The sequence below is a fragment of the Gigantopelta aegis genome, chromosome 3, assembly GCF_016097555.1.
Source record: "Gigantopelta aegis isolate Gae_Host chromosome 3, Gae_host_genome, whole genome shotgun sequence".
Lineage (NCBI taxonomy): Eukaryota > Metazoa > Mollusca > Gastropoda > Neomphalida > Peltospiridae > Gigantopelta > Gigantopelta aegis.
Genome location: NC_054701.1, coordinates 49,172,747 through 49,200,695, shown reverse-complemented (window position 1 = coordinate 49,200,695; position 27,949 = coordinate 49,172,747). Strand labels below are relative to the sequence as shown.

The window sequence follows — 27,949 nt, the reverse complement described above, 5'->3', positions numbered from 1 at the left end:
CTATCAACCTGTAGCTTTATTGGACTGGAAAGCAAATATTTTCTTGGATGGTTGGTCATTTGCATCTTGTTCCACGTTGGCTTAAACTGTTTGTTGGCTTTGAGGTTGATTATGATGCATTTGCTAATCTGATATTCAAATAAAAGCAGCGTGACATTCAGCCATGAATTCAAGCAATGATTTTCTGTGACATTTACTTTTGTCACGGTGACCTTTTAGTTCATGTATGTAATTTTCCACAATGATGTGGATTCACACCAGCAGAACATTAAAAAAAAAAAACTGTGTGGTGGACCAGGTTCTGGAAATAACAGCTTATTTCACAGCAGAATCTATCACTTTTGATATATTAGTGCAATATAAACCTCTCAGGTCTGTCACTTTGTTTTCGTAAATTACATTACATTAATGTGCATGGCTAACTTTACACACTGATTACACCCTCTGCTTAATCATAATTCAGACCTGTGCCACTTTAATACAAAGGAATAAATTCAAAGGGAAGCAACGCAGGCAATGCCTCCAGAGACTGTAGTTAAGAAACCTGATAAAAGAAGACTTGCCTTTAGCTATTTCTCTTTAACTGTTTGGTTCACACATTAAATTTCAGGTTCATTAAAAACACCAAGCCTGGAGACATCTGTAAATTTTATTGCAGCTTTGTCTTTCTCCCTGCAGTGCTGTTTCCACGATTATTAACTGCGACTTCTAAGTACATGTACAAGATAAAAACACTGAAAGATGAACGACCTATCATTCTTTTGATTGCATCGCGCTGCAAGAGTGTTGCTCAAACGAGCTAATGTATTTCAATGCAGTATTACCGTATACTTGACAATGATCTTTATAAGTTTACGTCTTAAATAAAACCCCATATAATTTCTGTATTAGAGTGTTTAATGGTGTTCATGCTTATCATCCAAGATGATTTATAGAAATGAACTGATCATTGTGGCTTCGTGTGTAAGGTTGACCAACTGAAGAATGATTTTGCAAAACCTTTTTAAGTCCAAAATTGAGGAAAATGAAAATAACTATATATTAGTTGTTTGATGTGCAAGGTTACATGCACAATGGTTATCCCATGTGTACATAAAGTTATTTATAAATTGGACGTGATAGGTTTTTACATTCATGGTCAAACTATGAACAGCTTAGTGTGTTAGCATATAAGTGTAAAGCAGTTCAGAGCTTCATACTTGCATGAACATCTATAGTTCTTGTGTTCAGTTTTCATATTTCTAAGTGAATGTTAATTTCATTAATATGAATACAGTCAAACCTCTCAAAACCAGACCCTCTGTAAACCGGAATTCCCTCAAAACTGGACTTCTTTACGGTCCCTTTTTAAATATCTGTACATAAGAGAACCTCTCTAAACATCTTAAAACCAGACTTTTTACTTGGTCCATCGGGGGTCCGGTTTAGAGGAGTTCCACTGTACTATGAAATAACAATTTCACTTCAGGAAATTAAGACACAGAAGAAGGGGAATCCCCATTCTGTTGTTTGCATGGTGTTTATGACTAACTAAATGATTTTATTCTTACATTTAATAATTCAACATTGACAACTAAGGTATAAACAGTCATTTTATTGAATAAAGAAAAAGCCTGAAACAATCTCTCTCTTTTTCTAATCATTGCCGAAAGTATTACAAAATTGAGATTCATGCATTTACGACTGTCCGTTTTTTAAGATATGTGATATTATTTGAACCAATCCAAACATTTATAACAAAAGCGTATTTAAAGATTGGAATTATAGCTGTTTGAAACATAAAATCACATCTCTTGGAACTCTTTGTAAAAACACTTCAGTCATAAATGTAATTAACAGCATTTGACAGCCAGTTATGTGATTAATGTGAACTGAAATATCCGTCTGATTTTTTAAATTTGTTATGGAAACTGGTTTTACCATTGTTCTTGTTTTTATCGGTTTTATGTACCATGAATGAATATGAAGTCATAAGACAAATCAGATTTCACTAAAGTGTCACATATCGAGTAGATTCACTTTAATATTCAACATAAATGTTTGATTAATCTAGAGCTATTTAAATCATCTGGTGCATCAGATGAGGATCAAATAACCCCCTTTATTCATCAGAAAATCTGATCTGCAGTGAACAAAGACCATCTTATATTACAGAGATGAGAATTATGATTATTCTGACATGATGAACAGAGTTCCAGTTGTTTGAAGCCATCATAGAGACTCGGCAGATGTATTGGTTCTTGTAATCTCAGTTTGCTGTCTTGGTTTTTTTCTTCTGTCATTAATGAATGTATTTTTCAGTCAGTGATATACAGTGCATGTGATGGTGGTAATGTTCTGTAAATTTCATTTGTATGACAACTGTTTTTGTTGTATTTTTCACCTATAGTCAGTCCCACAGGGAATGCTTTTTTTCATGCTATGGAATTACTACAAGGTTTTATTTCTGAGCCAATTGTTTTCAAAATTGGACACAAAAATAGTATTATTTTTTTATTTCCAGAACACTTTTACAGTGTTTCTGCCAGAAAGAAATTTTTGGGTATGGCACTATGGAATTGAATATTTACAATATGTGTACACCTGCTATCCCCCAACAAAGAAAATGGCTTAGGGTTAGGGTTAAGAAAGTCATACAGTAATGATAAAGAGTCATTAATTTGGACAAAAGGGTAACTTAAAAAATAATATCTGCAATAAATTTGGGTATGGCGCCATACCCGTTTTACCCTCTGGCAGAAACCCTGTTTTACTTTTCTTCTTATGTCAAATAAAACTGAAATTATTTACAACAAAACAACATTTCTGTAGGAGAATAGGATGGACTATAGAGTCTGTGACTTACAGTGTTATGGTGGTAATGTTCTGACAATTTCATTTGTATAAGGACTGTTTTTGTTGTATTTTCCACCTAGGAAGAAAATGTTTTGATTTAACGACACACTCAACACATTTTTTATTTACGCTTATATGGCTTAGGTTTCCACCTAGGAGTCTGTGATATACAGTGTGATGGTCATAATGTTCTGTTAATTTAATTTGTATGATGACTGTTTGTGTTCTATTTTCAGCAAAACCTGAACCAGAACACTCCCGCTGCCAGTGACGAGTCCCAGACAGCAGAGGAAGGGGACACAGGAGACAAGCCACAAACCAATGGCCCCACCCACCCGTCACGCTGCCCCACCCACCCGCCACGCTGCGTGTCCCGCGACAGACTCAGTGATGTATGTACTCAACTCTTTATAGCTTCAGCTTTCGTGGGCAGTTCAATTTTAATGTAATGATAGTTTGCCTGATTTGAACTCATGCAATTTCTTAATCTTTTGTATTAAGATGTAAAAGGATTTTGAAATTCCTTTTCTTCTTTTTTAATACATATTGAAAGTAATTAAATTGAGATGCAATGCATGTTCCCAAGAATTCACAAAATTATACGGTAAGCATCCTTTTCAACACTGCTTAGCAAGATGAAAAAAGTTGTTGCCAACTACATTTACCAACTACAGTAATTTATAGAGAACCCATGACATTTATATATATATAATATATATATATATATATATATATATATATATATATATATATATATATATAATTCATTCATACATACATACATACATACATACATATCTTCCTATCTACCTACCTACCTACCTACCTACCTACCTACCTAAAGAGTAATTTAGTTGCCTGATATAACTAAATCAATTTTGATAAAAAACAAAACAAAAAAACATCTACTACAAATTGATCTGAATTTAAAAAAAAAAAAAATCACTTATTTTGCATAAATGCAGATTTGTCAGTATAAAACGATATGCTTTGAAAGTTTGATAAATGTATGTAGCATACCTTTTGTAATTCTATTCTTATTTATCACAATTATATCACATGACATTAAAAAAAATGTCTATTGAATACCTGAGCATGATTATTTTTTAATCAATGTTGAAAAAAAAAAGTTGCTACTTTTTTTCTTTTTTTTTGTCTGCATTGTATCTTACTATAATGGCTGGCATTTTGTGGCCAGAAGGAGATATAATCCCTTTTAAATCTGCCAACTGTAGCATGGACTACAATTAATTACTACCATACAAAATTTCATGCCTGTCTGCCTTATTGATTGAGAAAATATTGCTTACGTATTAGTGCTGACAGTCGTGTTTATTTCAATGAAATGTGCAGGAAATGAAGCAAAATAATTGGCTGCATGTGTGTAATGGACAAACGGGTAAGAGATGCCCTACTGTTAAAAATACATCAGCATTATGTATTCTACACAATGATCCCATTAAGTATTTTTTCAGAGCATTTCCAATGGGACTTGAATGTGGATAGTTTTTCTGCATGGCATCATGTTTATGTAATAATCATGTCACCTACATCCATATTTGAATGAGATCAAGCCTCTGTGAGCAATATGCATATCTTCTTTTTTTCACCCCCTTTGTTGTGCAATCAACAAACGCCATCGATTGGGTTAGGCTTTTCTGTAGGAAGGCAGGCTTGTTTGAAATGTTAACAGCTACTGGCTATAATCCGATTATTATCGCAATACAAGGAAGCAATCGTCTAGAAAGATATAACACTCTTCACACCACCATGCATGCCTTCCTGTCTCATCAATTATGGCAGACTGCGCTGGAGTACAGGGCGCTCAATCAATAGGTCACCAAGAGATGTGAAACATGCTTTGCCTGCTAATGTAATGTTTGTGCCATCAGGCCTGCTCCACTGGGCCCTCTTAAGTTTACATTTCAACTTTCCTATCTGGGGATCCTAATTCTTGTTGCGTGTGCATGAAATTGCACCTTGTTCACGAGCTGGGTGAAGGGTCTTGAAGAGTGCTCCATGCTCCATGACAAACTTAATTATGGACTGGTCACATTGAGACAAGGTGGGCTCTTGAAGGATTTTCACTTACAAAAAGCCAACAAGACGGGGCACAGCAAGCTTGTCTGTGGTGGCAGCTCGCAAGGTGAAACCTAGAATCTGAAGAAGTTGTTCAGCAGACTTTTAAAATTAGCACTGTGCTTCCATTAGCACGTATATCGATTTGTGGGCCTCACTTGGGCCATGGTGGCTCGTTGTTTTGTGAGCAGAGCACTTGACAAACTACTTTTTAAAAATTCATTCCTCCAGCTTGATTTGATAGCCGAAGGCTTTGTCATGAAAGGATGCTTATTTGTTCTTCAACGTTTCTTTTTTTCAGACAAGTACTCACTCAAGTTCGGGCCAGGGATATATTGTAAGTATCATCATTTACTACCTCACTTCATCATCTTTGTGCAGTAATCATGTCACTTGGTGCTGACAGTATGTCCATATTTCAGGGACATCATAGGACTTCTTTTTTTTACTTCTTTCTTTTTTCTTGTGCAGTCAGCATTCAGAAATACACAGAATTACTTTCCAACCAAATTTGCAGCATTTTGATGAGTCATGTTTTAAGTGTTTCTGTTGACAATTTTGACAGGATTCCTTTTTACTTCCCCAAAACATTTAATAATTTTGTTTTATGTACATTCTGTCATATTTCATGGGTTCAGCTTCAGAAATAATCTGTTTCTTTGTATTTAGAAAAGATGAAACAAATGTTTTATTACATCATTACATATTTATGATGTAAAAGAACATATTTGTTTATACAGTTGCTTTTTTTTCTTTGCTTGTTTTTGCTTTAAAATTTTTTTTTAAATAAGTAAATACATTTTATATGGTAAAAAAAAAAAATGTTTATATTTTATTTGTGAAAGCAAAAGTACAAAAATGAGGTACAACATTCTTGGATGAAACTTAATGTAATTAAATATTTCATCAGTTGAAATATTTACTGCATGTTTATGTATTTTTAATAGATTTAGGTTATCATTATAATATGTTTATTGACAAAAGCAATTCATATTAATGAAATCTTTTAATTTATGAATCTTTGTGCATCCTGTGTCACTTTATGTAAAAACCTTACCCAACAGATTTGTTGAATAAAAGTTGTTATATGGTGACTGAATATTTGGACCAAACACAAGGTAATTTATTGGAAGTCCTCTTCACACAATCCTGGCATATATATGTATTTAATAGTCTCATTATCAGCTCAGTGATTTCTGATCTTTGGATAATGCCTTGGGTGAGGGGATCAGTTTAGAGGAATTAGACCACTGTCACTTGTGTGTTACTCAACAGTATTGGCATGGGGTTTATGATTAGACCAGCTGATAGGCAGTGTTGAAATTTGGCGCTGGGGTAATCAGCCGTGTTCTATTTCACACTATGCTTCATTACCTTAATGCTGTGCAATCTGTGGTAACAAATCCCCTGTACAATTTGTCATCTTGTTTCACAACATTATGCAATGGTAACCACATGTTTCAGCTTCTGTTCCACACCTCATTTTGTCTGGGTCAATGATGTAATGGCTTAGGGTGTGAGGTAATCTCTGATCTATAGTTCACTGTGGGCATTACAGTGGAATTGGGTGAACGGGTGGTGTAAATAGGGACTGTAAAGTGTGTTAGACAATTCTGGTTCATTTGTTTTTATTATTTATTTAGTTTTTTATATACCAAAAATCCATAATTTCATTTTATAATTCATATTAAGGGCCAGCATTGACAAATACAAATTTCATCATTACCCTGAGTTATAGAAGCAAATTTTGATGTTTTTTTTCGTCTTTTTGGCAATTGTTTTAAAACCAAAACCATAGATATGCTATCATATATATGTTGCAGAGTAAATAACATTTTTTATTAGTAAAAACATGGCTATATAACTCCTGAAGTATGTGCCTAGAACAGTGGGTTAACTATTCATTATAGTTGAGAATTGTCATTCATTTTTTTTTTTTTTTTTTGTGAACTAAGATTAATAAATCAGTATGCTCTTGTGGTGTCATTAAATGAAACAAAAATTTATTTTCTAATGTCAACAAATGTTCAAGCATGCTTCAGTCTTTTTGCATTTAACATAGTTTAAAACCCAATGTATTTTTTTTTCTGGGGTGTTGTTAAACATCTATTCTATTCTATGCTTCAGTCTATTTATGACAGATGTTTATAGTTAGTCAGTTAAGTGGTTTTAAACTTTATTTGTGTAGATTTAACTTACTGTCTTTAGAATCAATTCTGGTATAAGAATAAAGCATGTATCAGCTTAATCACTGTGCCATTGAAGCAAGTTAGTCACAGAAGGATATTGGGAAACTGGTGGACATTCTGACCACATATTTTATAACAACTCTATGAAATAATCAACCCACTTGATGATGCAATGCAACCCACCGATCTGGCTGTCTTAAGAGTTACTCAACTTTGTTGGCGGAGTTACTGGAGCAGGGAAAACACATGGTGTTAAACTGTCCACTGAACTTGTAAACTCTTGTGTAAATATCAGTCTTGCCTGGGGACTGGAATTTAGCTGGTCACAAGGTCACGTCACCAGTGTTAACTCCACACACCTCTCGTCCTTTGATGTTTTCCCGATTGGTGAGACATTATTTATGGCGCTTGTCACCATGGAATTATCTTATTATATGCTTGAAGATCATGGATGTGCCATCAATAAAGTTTCAGAAAAGAAAAAACAAAACTAACTACTTCAGGTGAACTCTTCTGTTTTGCCATTGGTAGGTGGTCTTTTTATTACTTGACCCCTAAAATGAGCACCGTGACACTTGACAGTGTTTTTCACAACACTGCTAAATGTTGGGCTTGAACTTGTTGGGTGTGAGACGTGATGTTTGAACTATAGCATTTAACCTCAGAGTTAGTGCTCTATCTGATTCACATGCTAATAGATGAGGGAAAATGGGTTAACTTGATTGTAAATTGCTAAGCAATGTGCATGCGTAAATTGCTCAGTAATGTACATGCGTAATTATGTCTGTGGAAGTACTTTATTTCATGGTGACTAGATGTCTATAGTATTCAAAGTAGCCTATTCATTGTCAATTTCTGCTGTAATTTTCTCTCTCTGTTTTTTTTTCTTCAAGTAAATGAAGTATTGTATGTGGTGTATCCATGTTTGTGCATATCTCCATGTGCATATCCCATGCCCACCAATGTCTGTGTGTCATACATACATACATACATACATGCATACACACATACACACACACACACATACACACATACACAGATACATAGATACATATATATATATATCCTCACTTAGCAAGCAAAATCAAATATCTTATTTTAGAAAATATTATCTACTATTCCATCAGCTTATACTGTAAAGACCTCCATTAAGTAAGGATTGTGTTCCTAATACTAGCACTGTTTGAAATGCTAATTGAAGATTTATTCTCAATATGAATAGATGAAAATATCTCTTCCTGATAAAAATATTGGACATGAAACAGTTTTTAAGATATTCTAAATCAAAATGCTATTTGCTGGCACATGCCGTTGAAACGAAGGAAATTCTGTTGGCAAAGACATTCAGTGTTCATTGATTTTTTTTCTTTTCTTCCATCTTCAAACTCTGTGAGTGAACAATATCCATGGAGACACGGTGCAAACATGTCCGAGCAAGTAACACCGACCCCTGACATGACAATTTCAAACAGCTTAGACCAAACACCAATCATATTAAAGGAAATTGCTCCACTCCGGGGAAACTTGTGTACTTCAACAATCTCGCAGTAGACGTAATTGGCATTTGGTCTAGAGTGGAAGTGATGCGACCATGGTACAAGGGGTTGCCATGACAAAGGCAGGAAGTGTTTGAGGATACACTGTTGATTGGTCCTTATTTTAGCCAGGCATGACTAAGGGATCATTATGAAGTCCTGTGGGGAATGGGTGAATATCAGGTCCGACCAGATGATAATTTGCCGAGCATGATCCCAGGCTGTCTGCTTGATTGTCTGATCATTAGGAGTGGTTTGCAGAAGAAAGAAGCGACATTAATGGGAGGCAGTATTTTAAATTGACAAATTCTAATAGCAAACTGTTTTCAGTCAGGCAACATGCAGGTAGTCATGTTTGTTATCTTCTAATGGAATGGGTCTTTTGTGATTGCATTATTTATTTTTAGCAGAAAGTCCAGATAGCTGGGGAGTCTGCCCAGGACAGTGTGCTTGAATCGTAATTAGATATAAGCACTGAAATAAGTATAAATGAATGAATAATGATGAAATAAACAGTGTTGCAATTATTGTATGTAATGGTGTATAACGCAGAGACTAATTAAATATTGATCTATCATTTCATTTTGCATTACCTCAACCTTGGCAAGGGGCGGAACGTAACTCAGTGGTAAAGCACTCGCTCAATGCACAGTCAGTCTGGGATCAATCCCCATCAGTGGGCCTATTGGGCTATTTCTCGTTCCAGCCAGTGTATCATGACTGGCATATCAAAGGCTGTGGTATGTACTACCCTGTCTGGAATGGTGCATATAAAGATCCCTTGCTGCTAATAAAAAAGAGTAGCCCAAGAAGTAGCGACAGCGGGTTTCCTCTCAATATCTGTGTGATCCTTAACCATATGTCTGATGCCATATAACCGTAAATAAAATGTGTTGAGTGTGGCATTAAATAAAACATTTCCTTTCTTCCTTCAACGTTGGCAAATGTATGTATTTTGTGTAGGGTACTGGAGCCATATTTGGAGGCGGGATTTAACTCAGTTGGTAGAGTGCTCGTCTGAGGTACTTGTGTTTTAAAATCAAATCACGTCAGCAGACCAATTCTTTGATTGGTTTTTCCCCCGTGTCCCAATCAGTGCAACACAACTTGTATATCAAAGGCCATGGTTTATGCTGTCCTGTCTGGAAAATTGCATATAAAAGATTCCTTGCTGCTAATGAAAAATGTAGCAGGATTCCTCTAAGACTTAACTGCCAAATGTTTGACATCCAATTGTCAATGATTAATAAATTAATGGGTTGTTGTGGTGTCGTTAAAAATAACAAACTTTAGTTTTGGGGGGGAACTATATTTAGTCAGTCTGTTTGAAAGGAAAGAAAATAAATATTTGTTTAAATGACACCTCAGCACATTTTAAACTGGAATTTTGGTGTCTGACAAACTTATTTTGACACTTGATCAAGAAAGAGGAAACCTTATCGAAAAAGCAGCACAAATCATTTACATACAGGCAGAATATTGTAAAATACTTTACTTGTAGTCTTGTTCAATCTGATCTGAGACCTCGTTAAAGAAGTGATATCAAAGTAAAGAAAATATATTACATGATAATAAATAATACAAAGTTTTGTATGGCTTTCTTTCATAATTGCTGGTGATGAAAACAATACACATGTTTAAAAAAAAATGGAAGTAAGCATCACATTATTTTAAAATGTGAAAGTGGAAAAAACCCCAAAAACCATGGTTGGACTTGTATGTTGTAGCAACACATTAATCGTAGTTCATATTTGACTTTCACATTAAAGGTTTTATTTGCCTGTCGGTCAGTCATAAACAGTACTGAACGAGTATTTTGACAGTAATAAATAACATTTATAACAAACTTGTGCTAGCATTGCGCCTTCAAATTCAGTTTTGTTTTTGGGTTTTGTTTTTATAACAAGTTTGTGGATTACGAAAAAGAGCACGGAGTAGTCTGAGCACCTTGTGTAAGCTCAAGCTGCATCCTAACTGGACGTCGTAAGCGATTATTTTAGAAATCATTGATTTCAATCGCCGTATCCTAACCGGATGCATATGGTGCGACAAATAAATCTGTCGGATCTCACACATGCGGTTAGGATGCGGCGATTAAAATCAGTGATTTCTAAAATCGCTCGCGTCCGGTTAGGATACAGCTTTACGATATTTTGTAAACAATAAAAGTCAAAAGGATTAACATAGGACTGGTACTTAATTTTTTTTTTATTGGGGAAGGGATGGGGAATTTGTGAAAATAAATGCTTGCGAACTGATTCATTTTCATTAAATAGCGAAAATTTTATCCCGTGAAAATAAAGTATTTTACAGTAACACATACCATGGCCTTCAATATGAAGTACGTGTTGTGAAATACTGGTTTTGTATTGCATGGGGGAGAACTCTATACAACGGAGCTATATCCCACCCTCTGGTAAGTCTGTGGATATACAAAAGACATGAGGTAATAACATGATCCAAACATATGTACTGTACAGAGATTTGTGAAAGCATTGATGGGGAGAATGAGTGTTTGTTTTGCTAGTTCAGTCATATGGGTGCAGGCTGTGGGTTTAGGTATGTGTGTTCATTTTGTTTATTTTCTCACATGCTCAAAGTCTCTGCATTGCAGATGATGCTGTTTGTTTGCCTTGTTGATTATATTACCCAAAACTGAGGAGTCTAGATTAGCAGTTTCAAAGGAACTGGGGATTCAGCTTTGGAAGAAAAAAAACCCAGAAGTAAAATAAAAAGCACTTGTTGCCCATGGAGACACTTGCCCTGCAGTGTTGTGAATGTATATGCCATCTTGGAGTTGCAACAGATCAAATCTGTCTATTCATTGGAGTTGCAACAGATCAAATCTGTCTATTCATTGGAGTTGCAAAAGATCAAATCTGTCTATTCATTGGAGTTGCAACATATCAAATCTATTCATTGAAGTTGCAACAAATCAAATCTTGTCTATACACTGGAGTTGCAACAGATCAAATCTGTCTATTCAATGGAGTTGCAACATATCAAATTATCAAATCTGTCTATTCAATGGAGTTCAACAGATCAAATCTGTTTATTTATTGGAGTTGTCACAGATCAAATCTGTCTATTCATTTCTTGTATCTACTACTAAGCAACTTATTTCATGGGTTTAATATTACTACTTTATAATACAGCACATTAATGTAATATGTGTCAATTAGTAGACTATTGGCGGCCTCAGTGGTGTCGTGGTTAAGCCTTCAGACATAAGGTTGGTAGTTATTGGGTTCGCAGCCTGGTACGGGATCCACCCCGAGCAAGTTTAACGTCTCGATGGGGTTGGTGTAAGACCACTGCACCGACTTCTCTCTCACTATTACCACTAACAACTAACCAGTAATTCACTACGCTGAGGTGTGTGCGTAGGACAACGTTCTTGAACCTTAATTGGATATAAGCACGAAAAATAAGTTCAAATGAATGATGACCTTTCATTGGTTATTACTTGTTGTTAATCTCCCATAACTGTGTATGTGAGAGAGGGAGGGGTGAGAGAGTCAAACAATAGGGAGAGAAAGATATATCTTGGCACATTTTTCTTCTGATCCTCGTCAGAATTTAGTAAGTCACTTTAGTGAAGTGTCCGACTATCAGGCTCGATGACAGCAATATGCTAATCCATGAAAACAAACCTTAACAGGTCTCACTTGTTGACCTACCAGCTTTAAGGTGCTGGGTTCTCGTCCCAGTACTGGCTTCAAACGTAATAGGATACAAGCATGAAAATAAACAAACTCAACTGATTTAGAGATCATATTGTACAATATATATATATATATATATATATTTTTTAAAACTATACAATAAAGACATAACTAAAAAATAAAAAACAAAATAAATAAAACTAAAAAGCATCATGAATTTATGACTCAGAGGATTGTCTCTGTAATCTGCTTACTAGTACTTGAGCTATCTACTCAGCTTTATCTTTATGTACCAGGTTATCGCTTTCACATACAATAATTTCATCTCCATTTTTATCTTGTGACGTCTGTATCTGCGGGATTATTTACCGACATCTGTTCACGTGTGACATCTGCTCCGTTATGTGCTGTTTATTACATTACACCACATGACAAACATTTTGAAGCAATTTTTCTTTTTTTTCATTGCTAATAGGACAAAAGTTATCTGTTCAGAATTCACTGTTAGAGTTTAAAGTCAACTGTTAAGAAAATGTTTTAAAAAATGATATTCAGCATTTGAGGGCGTGTGGGATTTAAAAAATATTATGTAAATATTCTTTTTTGTAATTTCCTGTGACAGCTGTATAATGTAAAAAAAAATTAAAATAATAATAATAAAACAAATTAATGGATTCCTATAGGATGTTATATCATGTATGTAATGTTTAAAGTGCAGTTATTGTATACTACTGACAGCCTAATTTGTTGTCCCTGTCTAATGCCATATATTATTCCTAGGTTATTTGTAACATCTCGACCACATGCACGTATGACATTTACTGACATACTGATCACAACTATTGAGTGCTTGTACCGAGCTACCTGTGTTATCTTCTCTGTAGCTTAACTAATTGCTGATTTACACAAAGAGCAAGACGTCTTATCAGATGTTCACACTGCATAGGACAGTATCAGATGTGACGTTCTGTTTTCAGAAAATCTTAATATAGTAGTATAATGGAGTAACAAGATCTTATCTACTCATATTTGTGTACATTTCTCCCCCGCTACTCTAATTATTGTATGATATATTACATTGTATATCTTTTTCATCTGTTCGTTTATGTTCCATCTGCTGATTGATTGTTTTTCTGTTGATATTTACAGAAATTATTTTATTTCTACATTTAGTTTAAGGTATTTTCCTGCATTTTAACCCAATAGCCGATATGTGGGGTTTTTTGCTGGGGTGTCATTAAATATTCATTTATTCATTATTCATTTATGCATTCTTACATATTGGACGATGGGATGGGACATAAAGATAGAAAATATAAAAATACAGTATGTGGTATTCACAGTAAACCATTGTGGTACATTCATACTCATTTTTACAGTGCAAAGTCTGCGAAAAAACCCTAATTAAATTAATTCCCATCATGCAGTTATATTATTCAAATTATTTCTTATTTATGCATCTGTTTTCTCAAATACGTGCCAGGCTTGTTCTTATTATTCACCGGTTTTCATGCACGATGACACATGCACACATATGCACATGCACACACACAGAACACAATACTCAACACTCAGCACTCAACACTCAGCACGCACACATACACAGACACAGACACAGACACACACACACACACACATATACATACATGCATATTGATGTCAACAGTAGCCAAGACTTGTCTGGCTCAACCTTCATCCTTGAACAATTACAATTCAAAATGGTTGACACAGCCTGGAGTGTTCCCCATTATCAGTGTGTGTGAAGGACTACAACAAACACGCTGTCACACCAATTGCAAGCTGATAGCTCTGCCATTCAGATCAATCAATACGCACAGAGGTCAGAACTTCCCAGCATGCAGTAGCCTGTTTACAGTGATTCGTTAATATTAATAAGCTTTGTCTCATTTTTCTTGCAGCCGGAATGTGACAGTGCTTCTGACGATGATAAGGTAGGTGTTTTTTTCTTCTTTTCATCTTCATTGTTACGTAGTAGGGCAGTGTCTCCGAGGCTTGTTGCCTTAGGGTGTTGCCAGCTGTGGATTAAGATAGGGATGGCACAGAAGAGACAGACATCACTGGTTTTTCCCTGGCGGTAGATGCAGGACCCCATCTTTAGCATTACTGACCAAGTTACCAGATGTCCGTGGTGATTCATCAGACCTTTCTCCTACTGAGAGTGGGAGCGGTAGAGTCACGGCAGATAATAAACTAGAGTTTGCTGCTTAATCATTAAATCGTGTCGATTCTTACCCATGATAGCTTTTTGACCTTTTGACCTTATGTAACAGCCATAATGTGTTCCACATCCTAGGGTGTTTTGTTGGTATAAAACGTGGAGGTTTTTTATAGTGAAGTCCTGCTTTTATCGGTCCTTCTCCCATATACATATATACATGTTTGTCTGTTGTATTTTTTTGTTTCATTCCAAACTGAAAAATAATACTGTTGTTTTGAGTTGATTTGTAAAGTGTTGTGTATGACTACTCATGGTTTAGGTGGGTACTTGTCACTGTATGTGTGTAGTGTGTGTGTCAGGGTTTGACAGAAAGAAGTTTCATGTACTGTCCCATCTCATGGATTGATGTAATTTTGTACAGAAACTCTTTCTAGTGGTGCTGGTGCTAGTTGCTAAATGGAGGGCCTTGTTATGCCTGGCTCTTGTCCACAGCATGAGTACTTTGTTATCAGCGGAAGTAGGAATCTAGCAGTGTGCCGAGCCATGTGTCATTGTGTTTTGTTAGCATATATTGTCCTGCTGGCCTTTGTGTTCTGCGTCTTAAAGGGCCCTATACGCACAGTGTGTAATCAAGGGATTCAAACAGAGCATGCAGGTCACCGTGTGTTTTGATGGCTTTCAAATAATGAAACGAGTGTTGTCAATTTTTAAAAATGTAAACATGGCAGTTGAGTGTTAAAAATAGACAGGACTTGTAGTATATAGCAAGTGACAACAAGTGTATTTTGTTCTTAATTAGCGTTTGTTGTTCATGTGGGTGAAACTGATTTAGAATTTAAATGAAGCAGTTCCAGTTTTAGTCCTTTTAAAAAAATCTTTAATAACTAGGCGATTTGATATCATTACATTGGTATATACATGTATAACATTATGCAATAATATTATGTATGTTTGGTGCGGGGTTGATACAGCAACCAATAATAATTGATGCACTGGTAGTCAGTATCTTTATCATGGTATGATGCTGTAATATTATGTTGTTTATGTGCACGCTTTTTGTAGTTGGAGCTAATAGGTTTTAGTTTAGAATAAGCTCTCTTTCACCCCTTCAAACGTGTTTCTTTCTTTAAATACTATTTTATAAATTTTAAATCCTGTTTACTACTGTTTAAAAAAATAGTAATTATTTGCAATTTGGAAACAAAAGCAGGTTTTAATGAAATGACATGTTACTCAAAGAAAGGAAAATTGTAAATTTCAAATCCTGTTTTGTTTTTGTTTAAAAAATACAAGAAGCCAGTACTACCGACAGTCTGTATTTTGACTGATCTTATATCCGATTTCACCATGAGGATAACTTCCACAGGTGTCAGTATGGATCAATGGGTTATAAACTAAAAGACATAACATTATATAAGACATTTGTATTTGATTGAGTAATGTATTGAATCAATCGGTTAAAAGTGACTGCAGTTTTTCAGATATAAACAAGAAATGTATTTACATATACTGGACAAACATGACAAGTTATAGAGTTGTTTACATTTTAGGAATGGTAATCTCTATTGTAGACCATTTGCTGTGAACCTGCTAATCCACTGGAGTGTCCGGTATCTTTCTTGTATTTTATTCTCCCAACAGCTGTATCCCTATCTGGTTGTACTTGTCACATGCTTTGTAATTGACACCAAGCAGTTGGCATACTTTATTGTGTGCTTTATTGTGCCTTTTTATTAGGCAATTTGAGCTCGCAGGATTAACAGGCTTATGCAGTATATTTTCGATAATCTCACATTTCTCCAAGCAAAGACATTTTAGTGTTTGATATCCTAAACATTTGACATTTGTTTGTCTGTATCAGGTGCTGGCTTGTGTATCTCTAGGGAAGAAACAATTTCTCTATAGCTCAGGGTGCCTATTAATCATGATAGCGCTGTAATTCTCCATGAGGCAATTTATATCTTCCTGTAAATTTTATGGTGTCTATTAACTCTAGGGATTTAAGTGTGCATTAATGTGACCTCCATTAAGGCAGGTGGATAGGGTAACATGCAGGGGGTGCATATATAATCACCATCAGTCTAATTTTAGCATTTCTGAGGGCGCCTGGTTGTTTGCAGGACCCCTGCAGAGTTTTCAAGTGTTTTCCCCTGGACATAAGTTTTTAAAGTACCCATTTGCCTTGACACTTACTGCATGGCAACACAAAAATGGCAGTTCTGTTGCATGAGTAATAAGAAAATCTGTATATACAAAATCGATTTCTGTCGCATTAATAATCTGTTACCTGTTAAGCTGTTTCTGTATGGAATAAATGTATGTCATTTGTGATAAGCATTCAGTTATTAATGCTCTGTCATATTTAAATGATTTCTTACCTTTTTAAAAATTCTTACCTTTAAGAGTTAGCTTTTTTAATAATTAAAAATACTTCACTTAAAAAAAGGCCAGACCACCTTTTGAAATACAAATTGTTTCATTCCATAACTGTATTAACTGTTTTATATCTTGCCATTCTGAAAATAAAGAAATTGGTTTTACAATACAGTCGCTATTTCAAACATCATTATGAGATAACGAGTCGTACAGGTATATTGGATTTTTTTCCCTTACCTCACTTGCAGTGCCGGGCTCAGGAATTATTAGATTCATGTAATTCAAACCTTGTGATGGAAAATTTTGTTTACAATTAAACCTAGGCTAACAATGTTCTTATTCAATATGTGTATTATTATTATTAACTGGTTTAACTTGTCCATATACCACTAGGGTTTAATATGTGTATTAAGAATTATAACCAAACTAAAATACTGTACTTCACACTGATAAATGGCACATCTGTAACTTTTTTATGATGCAAAACCAAATTAAAACTAAAGGTATAAAATATTTAAATAATATTGTTCAGAGGGTATATTTTAAACCATAAATATTTTAGAGACAAAAACTTTTTAAAACTATTGTTTATTATTATTTTGCATTTGTAAACTGCCACATTTTATGTTAAGATGATGTAAATAAATTACAATTTAAAATAACTTATCATTCAGTGACATACTGTTTAAAATATATTTTACTCATTTAAAAAATACAATTCCTTGACCTGCCAATCCCCATATTGCTTATATATAATCCAGTATGAACTGCTATGCTGTAAATTGTGACAGATTTGGTTTTATGATAGTCATATATATGACTGCTCTTATTTATTTAACAATATTCCATGTTCTTTCTTTTTTTCATGGGTATGCTTTATAAATTTTAAATTACCTATTTTATTCATTATTGACAAATAATTCTAAAAAGGTCCGATTTTTCCTTTGTCTGAAATTATATACTTCTTGATAATAATCCTAGTTTTGGGGTTGCATTTTTAAAGTAGTATACTTTGATTTTAAAAAACCAAAAAAAACCTTATTTAAAGACACAACTTGTGTACAGTTTTGTTTTAAATATATATTTAAGCATTTAAAATTTTAGATAATATATTTCATTGAGGAGCAATGAGATCCATTACTGTTGAAATTTATTAAAGCTATAGTTAGTTTGTATTTTGTATTTTAAAATTAAAAGATTTTAAATTCTGCAAAGGTGAGCTAGCACCTTTAATTCTGAATCTCTTTCTGGTGAATAGTAGAATGATTCCTACCATATCACATAATACCAGATATCTACACAGCCCAAGGGGGTTTACTTTTAGTTCTTTCAACTGTATTCCACTGATTTCATGGGCTCAGCCATCCCTTTGAACTGCGTGTGAAGAAGTCACTTGGTAATAACAAAGAGCTATTGCGCCTCAAACCAAAGGAGTAGGTGATTGCGCTCAATTGCATTTGAAGATCTCCAGTCATCGAGTCTTGATAAATACAAACTGCTGTGTGAAATGAAGATGATAGGAAAATATTTATAGTGTTTGCTTTAAAGTGGGTGCAATTTATGCAGATGGCTTTCTCATAGGCATCAAAAGAGGTTGTTATGTGTGAATCATTTGAGGCCATACTTGATGGATATTTACTGGTTAGCGTGCTGATGGCCTGCACCGACTTGCAATATTGCCAGCAGTGATGAACGAGGGAGATGAGAATTCCTCGGTCATAAACAGCCCAATAGAACTGTCAAATTTATGTGTCAGTTCTTTTTATTCTCATTAACCTGCATCACCATATCGGCAGCTGGGGAATTCATGGACACTGCATCCATTTCATTCTGTTAGATGAACTCAACCAGGGACTGCTATTGCCCTCTGGTGGCCAATATGCAATTCATGACCTAGGCTTTCCTCCATTGTAGGTTTTTAGGATATTCATAAGCTTAGTGCTCCCACCGGAGTGATGATTCCGGATCACTGGCCCAGTGGATGACAGAGCCGATTTAAGCACCGGGAGCATGTTTGCATGAAAATCACATTATTTGCTGGGAAATTGAGATCTAATTCGGTATCTCGCACATTATGTCTGCAATCAGTACTGAGAATCCTCATCAAAGGAAAAAATAAAATTTCCAATAAATGTGATTTTCTTCCTTGTAGAATTTCCCTCGAGGTCTATAATTTGAGAAGCAAATATACTTGTTATTAGGGTCCCTTGGTGATTTTTTTTTCTCTCTTTTTCTTCCATCCTTGTTGGAGACACTTGTCTGTATGGATTAATTATAATTCCGGAGAGCTGCTTGGATATTTCTGGTCCAATCGGCTTAACGTAAACAAATAACCAGACTGTTATTTGGCTTCATGTAATTGGGTAAATAAGGTTTAAGATAAGCTGGCTGAAAACATCATTATTTCTACCCACCAGTTTTGATCTTTATACCATTGTGGATAAATATTAATATATAGTAAAATATGACAAAATATTTTCCAATAAACTGTTATATATGAAACTAAAAAGAAGTAAAAAGAAAAGGTTTTCAAACATAAAAAAATTACAACAGAAGTTGGCTGTTTTTATTTTTGAAAAAACAATCACTAGACAAACATAACTAAACCTTATTTATTCCAGCCAGTGCACCACGACTGATATATCAAAGTCATAGGAACTGCAAAAACAAACACCATCTGTGCATGAAGCATTTTGCTTTGATTTATGGTGGGTTGGTGTGGGGGGAGGTGGTGGACCAAAAAACCCACCTCCAAACATTTTGTTCTTAAGTGGCTTACTCGTGATATCAATATCATTTCTAGGATTGTACTTAGTGTTTTTGCAGTGGACTGTAGGATATAATTGTTATTGTCACCGAGTCTTGAATAATTACAGTTGGTTTCAATTAATCTCAGTTTTATCTTCATTCAAATGGCTGTATACTGTGTGCACGTGGGAGTGAATTGAAAGCAGTCGGCTGGATAATATGACTAAATAAATGATTGATCTTGTTGGCAGACTTCTGAAAACCTTTTCATCTGGATCCATGAATATGTTATGTTAATGGCAGTCATGCACTGTTTGAAAAATATTAATAGTATATGCGACACAAGTTGTGAATGTTTGATGAACAAATAGCGCCGACTACAGCCATCTATTCCTTTGTAAGCTGTGGGCTTGTTCTTCATTGAGGGCTTTGATTGAATGCTTCATGTTCGCGGTACAAATAAGTGGTTTCTTTCTGTGCCGATCTTTAACAGGGGTCAATGGTTAATCTCTTATGCTGTTCTTAAATAGTAGGTTTGACGTTTGCAGTCTCTAGCAGGTAATCTGGCCCTACTGGATAAGCTTTTGTAGTGCCACTGGCGATAGTTCCAAGTTGTGTGCATGTTAATATACTGTGGCGTGTTGATTCATGTTGGCTTATTTATTGCATACGAAAATACACACCTTGTGTAGCTCCACTGACGACTTGCTATCAGTATGGTGGTTCATAGCTGTGATATACTTCTAAACGAGACAATTTTATCAGCACATTCATGCAGCTTCTGTATTTTTATAAGCATATGTATCGATTCTAGCTATTTCAGGCTTTAGTATTTTTTAATATCTATTGAAAAAGATTATTTTTGAGTCGCAGCTGTATGATACTGCCAGCACAAAATATTTCTCATTAAAAAATAGGATTAGTCACATGACTGTTTAGTGAATATGGGCATGCAGTTGTGTGTGTTGTTAAAAAATTGGAAACTAAAGTATTAACCAATATTTTGCTACATATTATATTGTATCAAATAATAGTTTATTGGAAAAATAGTCTACCTAATACATTTGAAAAAGGCCCTGGAAAATGGTTCTGTAGGCATTTGTTGTTAATACCTGACAGCCATGCCTAAAGTATTACTGTAAGGGCACACTGAAAAACCTTGGAGTTGCATTCTTAAGATCATATTAGGCTTGGAATGAGGACCGAGATCAAACAAGTACATTTTTACTGCCATGTTAGTTTAAGACATTCACAGACAATGTGATGTTCATTCTAATTGTGACCATAGTCGAAACCTTTACTTACAACAGTGATGGAGATAGAAATTTTTAAAGGGGCGTGGCTAAATGTATGCCAATTGTGTGAAGTGTACTGTTTGTGGGTGGGTGTATGTAGGTGGTGGGGGGTGCTAATGGAAAAAAGATAGCCTGTAAGACGATTTCCTGGCATCGGAGTAAAAAGAAAGTACACATTTTTTAATTGTCAGTTTAGATAATTTTTAAGTGTGGTTATTTTGTTGATTTGTGTGTATGGGTGTGGCCTCACACTACTTTGAAAAAAACTTTATTAGTTTTTATAATACATTTCCCCTCCCCCCCCCCCCCCCCCTTAGTTACCAAGTAACATCTGTGGCACCTCCTGTCTGGGAGTCTGTTCTCCAATCTGCCGTATGTTGTGTCAGTCCTCATAATTACCTTCAACAACAATAACAACAACAAAACCCACCTTCCTCTAAATCTGTGAATGATAGATTGACAAAAATTGTGTGTGTGTTATACTTATAGCCAGAGATTCTCTCTCTCTCTATATATATATATAGAGAGAGAGAGAGAGAGAGCGGGGGGGGGGGAGATTGAGATCAAAAGAATGATATCACAATCCAAGATTATATGTAATGAATGACCTTCGACATCCTGGTCACACAATTACTGCATGTTTGACAACACTTTTCAGTCGATACACTGATCTCTTAAAGACCTTGATAGGTTTACAGGCTACCTAACACCTTTGTAATCAATAATCTGCACATTATATCAGATAAATCAAGTCTTTAATCAGAACACCTGTGCATTGTACGCTGGATGCCATACCACTAAAGAAGGTATACACAGTAATACCTCGACTAAGCCTCCAAATAAGCAGATAACGCCATGAAAGGTTTTGCAAAATGTCCATCTAATTTGTTGAGAGCTTGCCCACAACCTGCGCCATTAGCATTAATCTTGTCTTCAGCAAGCTGTCAAAATCCCTGTTTACTCATTATCTGTGCATTAAGTTTTCCCCTGCTTACTGGCAGATAACTCGGCACAGGTAGGAGACTTGCAAACCTAATAAGATTTTTGAGATTAAAACTAATACAGCACTGGTGATGGCTCCTGGCACATGTGCTGCTAGATGCACTACTCGGCTGTACTTTTGAATGACAGTACAGCATACAGTGAAACCTGTATTGAGCAGCCCACGTAAAGGAATAATACATGGCCTCTTAACACTGTAATTCTCCATGACAGAAATGATTTCATTTAAAAAAAAAGAAGTTAACTGTTAATGCTCTGAAAACACTTTATGCATTAACGTTTAGAGAGAAGAAAAAGACGTGATTAATATACATTGTGACATTTAACAAAAAAAAAAACTTTCAGTATTAGATGTAATCCAATAATAGGATATCATGTCAGTAATCCCATACAAAATAATACATATGTTGTTTTTTATAAATCCTTTGTTCATGTGCTTAACACAAACATTGTACACAACATTTGTTTTTATCTTTGGATGAAAATGGATATGTTTAAAATCTGTTTACAATTTAATCACATTGTGAATTACCCCCAGATAAGTCCCATCATATTATAATGATAGATTTCAAGAGTTTTAAGATCCGTTACTTGTTACAATCTTTTATGATTTTGTATACATATTTGTATTGGTATTGGCAACTTTTATAATGCATGAAAGCTTGGTTAACACATGAATAAAGGAACTTTTCTAGTCACGTGCATGAGCATACATTAAAAGTCAAGGTCATGTAATAAATATGTAACAGGCGATACTAAATATATTATATTGCAGTGCTTCTTTATGGAAATAGCATGTGATTCTGTTTCCTGTCATGCCTCTGTTATTTATATTCCTGGATTTTGTGAAAACTTGTACCAGTTGACTCCTTCAGACAGTATAAACTGAGCATGGCTTGATGGTATAGCTTTCCTAAAACTTTCCTTTGAGTTAGGGTGGGACATGGCCACGTGGTAAAGTGCTTACCTGATGTGTGGTTGATCTGGGATTGATCCCTGTCAGTGGGCCCACTCCAGCAAGTGCCCCATGACTGGTATAGCAAAGGCCATGGTATGTTCTATCCTGTCTATGCATATAAAAATGGAAATATATAGTGGGCTTCCATTCTAAGACTATATGTCAAAATAACAAAATGTTTGACATTCAGTAGCCAATGATCAATAAACCAATGTGCTCTAGTGGTGTTGTTAAACAAAACAAACATGTAACTTTAACTTGCCCCTGAGTTACAGGATCAATTCTTCTCAGTTTTCTTTTAAGTTAAAAGTTTTTAACAAAAACCACTAGAGCACCTTGATTTATTAATCAACAACTATTGGATGTCAAACATCTGGTAATTTTGACATATAATCTTATAGGAAACCTGCTACATTTTTCTATTAGCAGCAAGGGATCTTTTATATGCACTATCTCACAGACAGGACAACACATACTGCAGCCTTTGATACACCAGTTGTCAGACATTGGTTGGCCATCTGTTAAAACACATGTTCTTATATGGTATTTACAGGTAAACAGTTTGTGGAATTCTGTCTTTCGAGAAAAAACATTTAAAAAGAATCCCTTCTGATAGTTTGAATGAATAACCTAAGTTGTACTACAACATTTTGTTTTTTCTTCTGTCCACTATCCCTATTGGGCTAGTTCTTATTCCAGCCAGTGCACCACAACTGGTATATCAAAGGTTGTGGTATGTGCTATTCTGTCTCTGGGATAGTGCATATAAAAGATCCCTTGCTACTGATGAAAAAATATAGCAGGTTTCCTCTCTAACATTATATATCAAAATTACCGAATGTTTGACATCCAATAGCCAATATGACCGGCCTCGGTGGCGTCATGGTTAGGCCTTCGGTCTACAGGCTGGTAGGTACTGGGTTCGGAACCTAGTCGAGGCATGGGATTTTTAATCCAGATAACCGACTCCAAACCCTGAGTGAGTGCTCCACAAGGCTCAATGGGTAGGTGTAAACCACTTGCACCGACCAGTGATCCATAACTGGTTCAACAAAGGCCATGGTTTGTGCTATCCTGCCTGTGGGAAGCACAAATAAAAGATCCCTTGCTGCTAATCGGTAAGAGTAGCCCATGAAGTGGCGGCAGCAGGTTTCCTCTCAAAATCTGTGTGGTCCTTAACCATATGTCTGACACCATATAACCATAAATAAAATGTGTTGAGTGTGTCGTTAAATAAAATATTTCTTTCTTTTTTTTCTCTGCTGGTGAGCAAGAGACCGAGAGGTCACTTCCACTCGGTGGATCTTTCTTTATCGGTGCAGTAGTGATTATTTCCTGTCTGGCACAGTGTTCCAGAAGTGTTCATTAAGGAGCTATACCCTTCCTTGCCGTATGGATTGTGCGTACAAATTGTGGATCATTTTACTATGAGCTTTCACTTTTCTAGACACTTGCAGTTAATCTACAAGAGTAGTGTGTGGGGCAGCAGTAGATTTCTTTTGTTTACTCGCTAAACCTAGTATTGCAATCATTATATGTTAAGATACCTAATACACATAGATTAACGTGTGTTGCAGTATCGATAAACATTCCTTTTCTTTCCTAGTCTAGACTGCAGGTTTTTATTCCGATATCTCTCTCTCTACATGGAGCTTTTACCATGCAATACCTAGACGTCTGTTCATTAAACATTTATCGCCATCTTTGAATAACTCTTTTAATTATTTATTTACTCTTGATTTAGCAGCATTTTGAAATTACTTATCTTTGAGTAATACTTAAGTGATTTATTGTATGCTATTTGAGTAACTTTGAAATGATTTATTATGATCTCTGAATAACCTGAACTATTTTTAGTATCTTTCAAGGTTCAGATACCATAACTACTATGCATTTGTCCACGTGGTTCTTTTAATTCTGACAAGAGCTCAAGTACTGATATTTAAAGATATAATTATACACACTTTGCCCAAATTGCCTGGAATATCTGTATAAATAATGTGCTCTTCCAGATCAACCCACAAAGCATGATAAGCATGATAATTATCATCATGGGACGTCCCTATTTGTTATCAGTTACTTGAAACAAGACAATGCCAATAAAATACTAAACACTTTTTAAATTGTACACTTTTGAGCTGGGTAATCATCAGTCTGCTTAATAATTGTTATAATTTAGACGTATCTTATCCCATAGTTTTGATGATAGCATCGGTAGTGATAGAAAACGTAAAACTTGACAGTTATTCCATGGATATGCATAGGCTTTACCTGTCATTTGTGATGAATTGGGGGAAATTTGTCATGACCATCTCTGTATTGTTATTGAGCAGCAGTAATGCTATGATTGCCCTGGACATGACAGAATGTGTCATTATCTTATCAGCAGTTCCCAATTGTATTATTATTTGCTGTGGACTAAAATTATTCCCTTTGAGAGATTAACCAAGAAAGATTGGTGGAATGAAATTATGTCCTTTGAGAGCTTAAATAAGGAAGATTGGTGGGGTTTTCTAAGACCAAGGCTTGTAAGTATATCATTACAAGAAATGATGTTTGTTTTGTAACTTAACAGATATAAGACGTGTATATGTCCAGGATTTAGGTTGAAGGCTATAAAATAATAGCAATTTGGTGAAGTTAAGAAAATCTGTCTCCAAACTCAAGTTCATTTAGGCAAACAGAACAAAATGGTGATACATCTATAAATGACAGATGATTTTCAAATTAGCTTTTTGGTGAATTAATAATTAAATATTTTCGCCAAATTACAATTTTAATTTTGCATTTGGCCAAGCAACAGCATAAACCCTCTATTTCTGTACACGTGTTCAAATTATTTCTCCACAAACAGTTGTATTTTGTTTCTTTAATTTCAAAAGCAACAGCTATAATTGTGTTATTTATTCCATCCCCTAAAGCAGTTTGCTTTTGTTTTTGAATTTGTTGACTAGTCTGTAGTATGTATCCCCGTAAGCATTTTTTTTAAATACATTATTTAAATGTATGCATCATTTACCCATGAGCAAATCGTTCTTTGATTTTGTAATTTTAAGATAACGTGTTATTATTTATTTATTCCCCTCAATGATGTTTTTGTGGGTTTTTTGTAATTGCAACATCAACATACATGTCAACTCTTACAGATCACCGGTGAGACTACGGATTTTTTAGCATTTGACAGTCTTACGGACATAGGACAAATTCCTTACGGCTAACACACATTTTCAGGTTTTTATTTTTTTTCATTATTATTATTTTTACATTACTCATTACCATAATCCTTCATGCTCCTTCACGATTTTCGTTGTCCTTTAGTAAATCAGGGAAACGGCCATTTTGTCATATTTATTTTGGACGAGAGGTGCCACCTAGCAGATATATGTGCACTAATCAAAATTGTACTTGTTAATAGACTCGATATTCATTTTTGTGTTACCGTGAATTTAAAATCATCAGTTCCCTGCCCTTTTGCAGCTCGCTTATGGATTTTTTATGGATTTTTGTCCACAGTCTTACAGTTGTTGATCAGTAAAGGTTGGCATCTATGAATATCAACCAGGTATAATTTGAAATAAATAACCTTTTTTTTTTGTCTATATAAATAATAATTGTCACAAATATAAAAGCACCTAAGCATCAGTATGTTTGTTACCCATCATTGTGTACATGTACTTCAAAATGGAAAATTCCCCATCTAGCAAGACTCCTTGATCTTCTCAAAAATATACATTATTTACAAAAGGTCATGTCTGAAGTATGCACATTAAGCCTTAAAACCAGCAGTCTTTTTGGATGAGAGATGAGAGAGACTTTGAGCCTCAATCAAAATGTCACAAAGATTCCTCTCCGATCCACCTTAATAACAATGTTTGGTGGACACCAGCCACCCCGAGGCTGATTGCAAGACAACTAAATGCTCCTTCAGTTGAACGCAATTCAGCTACATGTTAATAACAACATTTTGGAGACCATGCTAGCTCAAGGGCTGTGCTTTCAACACTAGTATTTGCCAGTGCACTCAGACGTAAAATTACAGACTTGAGATCCGATTTGAGAAAAGTTATGTCGTCCCGCGGGGTAATTTGTGCGGAGTCTTATTACGGAGGATCTCCGTGCCTGAACAGAGCATCCAAGGTTCGCATCAGGTGGTACGGCTGTAATGACTCTCTGAGAGGATCGCACAATTCTGTCTTTGACCCCTCGCCTCCGCTGGAGAGAGGTGTGCATTACAAGCTTTGCGTTATTATGAACAGCACCTTTGAGACGAATGTTGATGATTAGGGAGAACACAAGAGGTGGATTACTGCCCGTATTGGATGGCAAATATGACAGCTCGATATGTTTTTATCTCCACAAATCTTGGGATCCGATCGCATTTGGATTATTTGTGCGTGTTGAGACCCTTGTGCAGTAAGTAGCACTGGCTTTTGTTGTCATTACTTGTTGTTTGACTGGGTGTATGAATCCGACGTGTGTTGTTAATTCTATAGGTTATTTTAATATATATTTTCTGCTATAATGCCTTGAAAATAAAACTTCAAGTAGTGACATATAAATTAAAGTGGTGGTGTTAAATACATAAGTTGTCCCATGAGGATAGCTTTTGAATTAAGCACACATTGTAATGTCTTAAATGCAGAATTCGAGTTAAAAAAACAACAACAAAACAGGAGACAATTACTTTGTTGAATTACAATCTGTATACCTGAAACTTTAAAAAAAACCCCACCTATTAGTAGCACATGTAGATATCTACTATGTTATTTATGATCATGTCTTGGTAGGTTACCATATATCGCTGTGTTTTATTAGACCCATCACCACATAGAACACAAGAGGTAGTGTTATCATTGCAATTATCTATCATGGGTTTTAAATAATACTTACACCACCGTATAAAAGTGAAACTACATTTATCAGCTAGTGATTGATTCAATCAAGAAATAAAATAATAGAACAGAACAACGCATGTTGTCCCATATTAGGAGATTTTTTTATAAACTTTTTTTTTTTTAGCTTTCTTGAAATGTTTTTAAAAATAGTTTTTGTACATTGTACTTTGATTGGTTCACCAAAACAAATTCA

The 27,949-nt window shown here is 35.1% G+C and overlaps 1 protein-coding gene across 2 annotated transcripts in view; it reads left to right on the top strand.

The window, feature by feature from the left end:
• LOC121368169 (autism susceptibility gene 2 protein-like) overlaps positions 1-27,949 on the top strand; it is a 258,786-nt gene that overhangs the window by 167,918 nt on the left and 62,919 nt on the right. For both annotated transcript variants that reach the window (XM_041492787.1, XM_041492786.1), the window contains exons 3-5: positions 3,072-3,227; positions 5,216-5,251; positions 14,223-14,255. In XM_041492787.1, coding sequence (XP_041348721.1) covers positions 3,072-3,227; positions 5,216-5,251; positions 14,223-14,255 — 225 coding nt within the window. The remainder of the gene's footprint in view (positions 1-3,071; positions 3,228-5,215; positions 5,252-14,222; positions 14,256-27,949) is intronic.